The sequence below is a fragment of the Condylura cristata genome, unplaced genomic scaffold (assembly GCF_000260355.1).
Source record: "Condylura cristata isolate star-nosed mole 26May11 unplaced genomic scaffold, ConCri1.0 scaffold00027, whole genome shotgun sequence".
NCBI classification, from domain to species: Eukaryota; Metazoa; Chordata; class Mammalia; order Eulipotyphla; family Talpidae; genus Condylura; species Condylura cristata.
Genome location: NW_004567128.1, coordinates 11399198 through 11407807, shown reverse-complemented (window position 1 = coordinate 11407807; position 8610 = coordinate 11399198). Strand labels below are relative to the sequence as shown.

At 51.1% G+C, this 8610-nt stretch overlaps 1 protein-coding gene across 1 annotated transcript in view; it reads right to left on the bottom strand.

Moving 5' to 3' along the window:
- Positions 1-5041: 5041 nt before the first annotated feature.
- Positions 5042-8610, bottom strand: part of POLA1 (polymerase (DNA directed), alpha 1, catalytic subunit) — a 254690-nt gene continuing 251121 nt past the window's right edge. The window contains exon 37 of the mRNA XM_012730398.1: positions 5042-6104. Coding sequence (XP_012585852.1) covers positions 5959-6104 — 146 coding nt within the window. The 3' untranslated portion in view covers positions 5042-5958. The remainder of the gene's footprint in view (positions 6105-8610) is intronic.

Here is an 8610-nt window from a genome sequence, read left to right as displayed (position 1 = left end):
GCCCCCAGGCCGCGCCCTAGTTCAGAGGGGCGGGTCAGCTCGCGGCCTGAGGCGCCAGTGGGCGCAGGCCACCTGCAGGTGCGGGGTCAGCCGCGGTGGTACTCGGGCAGGACAACCTCGTCCATCTCAGCAATCGGGACCCCCCCCACCTCGCCCGCCCGCGGGAAACCTTGGGGCGCACGCCGACGGAGCTCCCCGGCCTGAGTCTGCTCCCGGCACTTGACCACTTGACCGAAGGGTGGACTTCCATCGCTGCGGCTGGGTCCTGGAGGCAAGAAGCCAGCGATCGCAAGCAGGGACCCGGTCGGGGGCTGCCAAGGCCCTTTCCTCAGCCATTCCCGCCACACACCCCTTTCTCAGGTTTAGTCGGCCTGGCGGGAACTTTCTAGGGCATCCCCAGAGATCTGAGTGTCTCAAAGCCACAGGCTCCACAGGGCCTTCTGGGATGAGGGCCAGACTTTTTTCCACCCTGGGTAGGAAGGGCCGCTGGGAGTTTGAGGAGAGAATCAGAGTGCAGGAAGAGCGTGAGGGAAAAGAACTTTTTTTGGTGGTCAATATCAATTTTCCGTCGATTTTGGCTTTTTGTTTAGGTAGGGTTCCCCCCCCCCAGGCTGCCAGTTGGATGGTATACGAGAAACAGTACCATTCTTCCTGTTAATGAACTCTTTTTTAAGTCATTTTTTCTCATTTGACCCTTCCATGGAGCAGAAGCAAATTGCGTGAAATTACCTCCAAGGATTACATTTATTACTGGCCAATGAGAACCCCTCGCCTTGTTTTACAAACTCTTAATCCTATGTCATTCTGATGCCCAAACAAGCCTGGTCCTGGGCCTCCTATTCTTTCAACTTTCCCCAGCTGGAGGGACCTCATTCTGCATTTAATATTCCCCATAAATATCACACGCTAAAGACCCCCTGACTTCCAGCAAGTCCACATTAAACATGTGACATGTCACGCATGACAAACTCTGAGTATCTTTTCAAAGCAGCATTAAAAGCAAAGAAACCAATTTTCTTCTCCTTCCAAACCTCCCCAAGTGCTGAATGATGGGGATTGGAAAGAGCCACTGGAGCGTACTTAGGGGGATTTTATGAGATTTTCCAGAATGATTTAATCTTATTGTGAGCATTATTAATGAATGGCAACCCAATTTGGCCCCAATATCTGGGAACGCGGTCACAATGCTGGGAGCGGCTGACCCCCTTAACCTTAAGCAAACCTCTTCCACCATGGAGGAGGACACGGAGCCCAGGGGGGTTGAGGAGGGCCTCTGTGATAGGGGCATGGCAGACCCCTCTCACACCCAGGGCCGAATGCCCCACCACCTGCTTTCCCAGGGCCACCCCACAGCACCTTGGGGTGAGGGGTGATTGGGAGCCCGGCCTGGGCTCTGTGGGAAGGAGGATGGGAACGGGTAAGTTAATTTGCTACATTTTCAGACAGGCTGGACAGATTTGGGTGAGGCCCCGGAAAGGCAAGGCCAGAGGGAGCAGTTGGTATATACTCAGAAGGCGCCCCAACATGATCTTCTGTCACCTATTACCCAGGCCGGGTTCCTGGACAGTAGTTGGGGAGGACAGCTTCATTGTGTGGCGAGGAATATAGAAAGCGGATGAGTTGGAAGAGGACTGCTGAAGAAAGCTTGGGATCATGGGGATTTGGCACAGTCTTCAACTAGTCACTGGGACTGGCCCAGGCTGTTTCCCAGTTTTTTCTCATATTCACCACCACCACCACCTGACAGTTGGGGTGAATGTTTATGCCTGTTGCTTTGGATCTCTAATACCAAAGGACAAGGGACCTGCACTCTCGCGTGTATCGTTTCGAGTGTGGAGATCTTACTGGAATACAGGAGAGGGCTGGCGTCAGAGGGAAGGAAATCATACATGGTTCGGTTCAGCTTGCTTTTAGAGAGTAACATGTGTGTGCGTGTGTGCACACCAAAGTGAGTGTGTCGAAATGGGGCCCAAAATGGTGTTTTGGAGCAGGGTTCCCTGGGGCAACTGCATATTTCACTGACAGTGGCAACCTGGCTGGGAGGTGGGGAGAAGAAAACCTGCTCCCTAAAGAGGGAAAAACATTTCTCAGAGGAAAAAGTCGTGTTGTCCCTGGACGTTAGTAACGGTCCAGTTTGAAGTATACGTTTTTTTTTCCTTTAAAGAAAAGGGAGCGATTACCAGTTATACATTAAGAAATGTCATTCAGTCATTTTTATTCATTCTCCGGAAATCTTCGTAAAAGCCTGAATCATACTTCTACAAGCAGCAATTTTGTTAATCCAGGGGGTTATTACTCTGGGCCCTTATTAGGTTCTACACCACTGCCAAGCAATCCTATAACCCTCTCAAAAGAAGTTTACCTCCCTGTTATAAAACCAGTAGTGGTATTTATACTGTGCAATAATTAGTGTATTACTTGAATCCACTAACACGTTCATTTTATCTCTGCACAAAACCTCTAGTCTGCTTATAGAAAGCTTGTGCCTCCTTTGGTGCTGGTAAAGTGGTGAAAGAGTGAATTGAAGGCTGGTTGCACTTTCTCCTTTTGCCTCGCCTTAATTCCCATCTCTTTTTGCTCTCATCCAATTAGCACAGTGTATTAAGCGGTTTATCATCTCATAGTCAGCTATTGAGAGAAACAAGGCGAGCACTTTGCAATAGAACCTGCGCTCCTTTGACACCCTCAGGTACTTACATATTCCACTGCGCTATGAATAATAGAGGAAGAATGGAGCGCTAATTCCCTCATCAAAGAATGCCTTGTCTGCTGCTTTGCTCAACAACACCATTCTGATCAAAAGAAAAGCAATAAAGCTTAGCATAACAAAACGAAACCTACTTATTAGCTTAGTGGTTAAATTAATGCAGAGCCGCTGCTATTCAAAACCAAGGTTTGAAAACAGCCTCCAACAACCTGATAATGCTGCCTTCGGGATGAAGGAATTTTAATCTGAAATTTGAGGCTGGCTCAGATGAGTTAATCTATTAAACTGCTATAAGGAAGCTCCACAGCAAACCGTTCAATTAAGAAATATTTAGGTGAGCAGGGAAAGGGAAAGAGGGAGGCGGGGAGAAGGAAGGGGGGAGAGGCATGGCGTCTGGAAGTTGGGGTCGGCTTGAATTGAGTGGTGAGTGGTGGGGGATGCTGACTGGGATGCAGGGCTTGGTGTGTTTTTATAAAACCTTGACCCCTGACGGAAGGTGGGGAAATCTGGGTCCCAAGTTTCCTTATCTTTGTGTCTCTGCCAAACTAATTTGAAACATGGTTGGGAAATCATGCTGAGGTGCTAGGGTGTCCAAGGGTAAGGGCTGGAGAAGGGGTGTCAGGTGCGGCCAGTTCATCCCCTTTGAGCGCCCTCTCCCCAGTGCCGGTCTGTGAACTTTGATCAGCCCCCACGTTTTGACATCTTGGGCAACAGTCACAACATGAACGCCATCTGTTTTCTGGACAAATGGAAATCTTCTCAAGCATGCTCTGATCCTAGGATTTGCAAGTTCTCGCCTTCCGTCCCCCCTGTGTGGGGGAAGAGTTGATGGTTAGCAAATTGTCCCCAAGCTAAGCTGCGCAGGGGCTGTAGGCAGACTCTGGTTCCCGAATTCAGCGAGAAAGGTGCCCCTTTCTGAGGCAGAGGACGAAACTGAGGTTCTTAAGGGTGCCATCTCCCAAGTGGCCAGGTGAAGTTTAGCTCGCAGGTTGTCTGCCCACAGCATTTAAAATTCTATGTTCAAAAATTAGCATAGGTTTAGAAGTGAAGAACCTTTCTGGAACATCCAGAATCCTGGTTCCTCCTGAAAACTGGGCCATGTGGTTACAGGAGGCTGGGACCCTCCCAGCATCACCAAGTGGCTGCTGCCCCCTTGAGCAGGACTTGCCCACTTGGCTGAGCACAGTCCCTGCCATTCCCTTGTGTGAACTTGGCTTGTTTCATCTGGTCACTTTTTGCACATTGCGCTAACACTCACGTCAGGGAGCCATGGACACTTCTGGGGAGGCTTCCAGTGACAGAGAAGGGGGTTGGTTTTGTGCATGTCCTACCTGCTGTGCAAACCAAGGAGAAGCCTTTCTCAGAGAAAAGGGGAGCATGCCTGTTCAGATCTTCCAATAGAAACCCACTGGAATTCTTAATCAAAGTTTTGGTTTCAATGCTCTATAAAATTCTAGAACCTTTAGGCGCCTCTTAGAAAAACCTCTTCACTACGCTGGAGCTACAGAGCTGAGTAAGAAAACATCAAGCACTGCATCAATTCTTCTTGGGGACTGTACTGTGAGAAATAGTCTGACTTTCTAGACTTTCTCCAGCAGTGGGTCTCGCTCACTCAGTGGCTGCAAGAGAGACAGGCAGGCAACCAGTGAGGAGGTGAGTCTCCTGGAGTGTCTGGAACACCGAGTTTGGCATAACTCTCTATTGCATTTACCACAAATCAAGAAGTCCATGTCTTTTGTTTGGAAAGCAAAAAGAAGGATCATGGGCTCCGGAAGGAAGCACCACACCAGGCCCTTAGCTTCTCCAAGCAACCCAGTGCTCCAACTATGGGCAGATTGTTGAGCCCGAAGTATCAAGGCATTAATAACCAACAGAAACAGCCTCAACCCAAGTGGTTTCTAAAGAGGAGAAAGGACTGGGCAGGGAGAGACAGGCGAGAGAAGGCGGAAGCAAGATCTAGGAGCCCGTTTCCCCACCGCTTTAACAAGGATTCCTTCCCTGGGTCTAGAGAGCAAGACCGTTCTCTTGTGGGAAGACTCTGGTCCAGGAGCCGTGGACTTTGCTCCCAGCCCCTGGGCTCTTGGCTTGGTTTTCGCTGCCTGTCTAAATCAGCCAAGCACGGGAGGAACCGTACTTCATCCCTCCGAGGACCCACGCTCCACAGAACTGCTCCCAAACGTGGACCACACAGAACGTCCAGCGCGTGGAGCACCTGAGCTCTCAGCCAAGAGCCAGCGGAGAACCCAGGCTCGAGCTTGGGAAGGCGCCGGCAGCCCGCTAGTCAACATCTGCGCCTGCATATGACGGACGCACCACAGCCGCTTGCCCTTCAGGAAACTTTATTCTTTAGCAGAAAGCACAAAGTAGGTTTCTTTTGTAAAATGGTTACCTTTCGAAAAATACCACATCGTTATACAGGGGGAAATATATTTTGTTCCTGTAATCTCACCAGTAAAGCAAAGACTGCTGTACTGAAATACATTTGGCTTCTGGCAAAAAGGGGTCCACAGTGAAGAAATGAGTAAAACAATCCTAGGGTCAATTAGCCATCCCTCCCCACAATTTTTCTGAATATAACAAAGATCCTCATCCCAACCTCTACACATTTTTAATGAAATGTTATAGGATAGCAAATTATTTGAAATGTGATTTTCTATTGTACAAACCTTCACCTGATTTTCTACTTAGGGAAAGGTAAAAGGCAGCGTGAGTGTGCTGGATCCTGGAGCAATTCAATAAACAAGTGAGCTCTGTTTAAGCTATTCAGTAAGTGCAAGGCCAGCCACTCCCGGGGCCAGCAGTTGGGAAGTGTGGGTTCGACCAAGTTTGACAGGCGTGTGAAGAGGCGAAATACCAGAGCATCTACCAGGCCCCCCAGAACCCGGTTCTAGGGTACCCTGGCTGAGGCTGGGGGCAAAGCCTGGGGTCACTTGCATTCCAGTCATTTCCCTGTCCTCACAGACCTTCCCCCAGAACTCCAGTCCTTTATAAGAAGCAGCAAGCTCTTCGGCACTTAGCAAAGGGCTACCGGGTCATGTTTCAATTTTCCACGGGAGTCTGACAGGAACGATGTTTGGGTTTCTCTGCTGCTTGGGAGAGCGACTTATCCCCCAGGTTTCCTTAAGAGTCCCGCTCCCAAGTCCATCCACACCACCATGAGCTGCAGTCCCAAAGGAAAAGGCAGACGCCGGAGAAGCAGGGAGGATGGCGGTGCAGGTGGCCAGGCCAGCCTTGCTCGCTCCTGGACGCCCTCAGGACTTCACAGCACAGCCCGCAAACAGTCTGCCGAGGTTCACTTCGGAGTAGCCACTTCGGGACAAGAACTGCTCTGCTGTGTTCTTGAGTTTTTTGTAGTCTTGAAGCACTTTGGGGGTCAGAAACTGCCTCTTCAGTTTATCTAAAAAGAAATAAAAATACAAGGATTACAAGTCTCTTCTTTAAAGACTGTTCAGTCTTCCTCAAACACTAGAGAAGGGGATGCAGGTTCTGTTTGCAGCTCCACGGCTCATGTCCTTGGGGTCCTGTCGTGGGGCGACCCCCGGGGTCAGTCCGCTGCAGGTGGGCAGGCCCTGACTCCCTGTGTGGATGTCTCTTCCTTTCCCTGCTCGCCACTTCTCAGCACCTAGCTCACTCAGCACACAGCCAGGGCCCTCTCGGGATGCAGGTGCACGCCCATGTGCAGCAGCTAAGGTGAATCCGCGTGCAGACACCACTTTCGCAGCACTGTGGAGCCAGCATATGCGCAGAACTGCATGCACGGTGCGGATGTGGCAGGATGTGTCAAGGACTACTTTGTGTCAGAGGAAGCCACAGCTCCCAGTGCCAACTCCACAGGTGGGCTTGAGCCTAGTTGGCTTCTTCTAGTCCTAGTCCCTCTGTCCACTGGCCAGGCTTCTTCTTTGTCCACACTGTGTACCTTCCTCTGCTTCCTGCCCTCCCACCCATTCATCACTTCCCAGAAGGCCACTACCAGCCACGACAAGAGCCTTCCTCAGCCCCAGAGCAGCCCGTGTCCACACCTGGTTTCTTTTTAAGGAGCAGCAGGGCTCTTACACCCTCCCGTCTTTGGGAAGGAGCTGATCCAGGATGGCTTAGAGGACTGAGGTTTTGGTCAAAGCTGCCTGAGCGCTCTGAGGTGCTTGGAGAGGCCGGCTTTTCTTTAGTCCCCATTTTCTGGCTGAGGTAACCAGGAGGCTAAGTCCCTTGCCCAAGGTCATACAGCTGGCAGAGAGGAAAGCCAGGTAGCAGAAGCCTGAGCCCACGCTCAGCAGAGGCTCGCCGGAGCGCCCCTTTTCCTGCTTGCAGATGGAGATGGTCAGGCCCCACATGCTGCCAGTGCCAGGGGGCTGCAGGCGCCAGGCTGCCTGTGCCTGGGCCGGGAAAGGACAGGGAAGGACGCACACAACGGTCACAAAAAGAAACCCCACTGGAATAGCAGTGAAGCCCTCAAAACTCCTGGAAAACGAAAACTGGGGGGGGGGGCGCTTAAGACTTTTGTTCCTTAGCTACACACTCACATTGGTTCTCCACAACCTTTTCTAAATTACATCAATTGCCTTTCAAACAACAACAACAAAAAGTTTTGTAGAGAGAATTTTAATGCCCAAAGGGGGTAGGAAAGAGGCAAGAAAGAGGGGGCATACCGTTAAGCGACCAGAGAAAGACACTGTGAAAGTTGTAATTATCGGAGGCGGCTGGGAATACACAATAGCCCCAAGGGTGCCCCCTTGCAGGCCTGCGCAGGAGGCAGTGGGACGCGAGTGCAGAGGGGAGAGCTAGCTCAGGGCTGCGTGACTGGCGGGGGGGCGCGAGGGCACAGCTCCTGATGTGTTTACCTCCTCTGCTGATGGGATATTGACTTTTCCCACCAGGTTGGTTAGAAAGGGGACTATTTACGCTGCCACACAGCAGAGCCAGAATGACAACCAGCGTCACCCGGTGCTCTTCTTCGTGAAAGACAACTGTGACCACCAGCATATCCCGCAGCCGGTCAATACGGCCTAGGCACCATTCCACGCTGGCTAGAAATGCAGATAAACGCTCCCACTTGCTTCCCCAATGAGAATCTAATCAATAACACATGGAAGGGCTTCTGGGTAACAGGACCGCACAGAGTGATCACAGGCTACAGCGGCAGTGGGGGCTGCGGGGGGAAGGGATGAGCCCCCTTCTTCCCTTTGTGCCTTTCTCTCCCCTTTAGGCACCGAGGCCACCCGTGCTGGGCTTCAGGTGAAACTCTTAGTTGGTTCCCTTCATGACCACAACCACCACTTTAGAACTCAAGGAAGAATGCTGTATTAAACGGCGGAGGCCAGTCCACAGCGTCGCAAGGCCTCCCTGGTCTGGCTTCAGGACTCGGCCTACTGCTCAATGCCACCGCCGCGGGTGCTGTATGCAGGCTGGGCACCGAGGGCACCTGACTAGAGCTCCACAGGCCAGCAGGCAGGAAGCAGAGAAGGTCTGCCGCCAACCCACCCCAGTCCACAGAGATGCCACTGGTCGTGGCCACGTCGACACCAGCAAACAAAACCCAAACTTCATGGAGAAAGGGAAGGAAATGTCCCCCCCCCGCCCCCGCCACAAGTGCATCAGCAAGATAAGCTTTAAGGGCGCCAAGTCCCACCAGAAATCACTCATGTCATATGCCAGCAAAGCTAATGTACTTTTCCCGGGAAGAACATTTGAGGAACATGTATCTAGAGCCTATTTGCTCTGTCCTCTCCGCATACTGCTCCCTAGGGTTACACAGCAATTACCGAAAAATCCTGTTTCTAACACCTATGAACATGATGAAAAGACAAGTTAGCCTAGATTCTGATTATCCACACAATGTTTTAATAGACAACAAAATGAACTGCTAACTTAAAAGTTAGTTTCTACTAGTTAGTCTAAAACCTCAAACC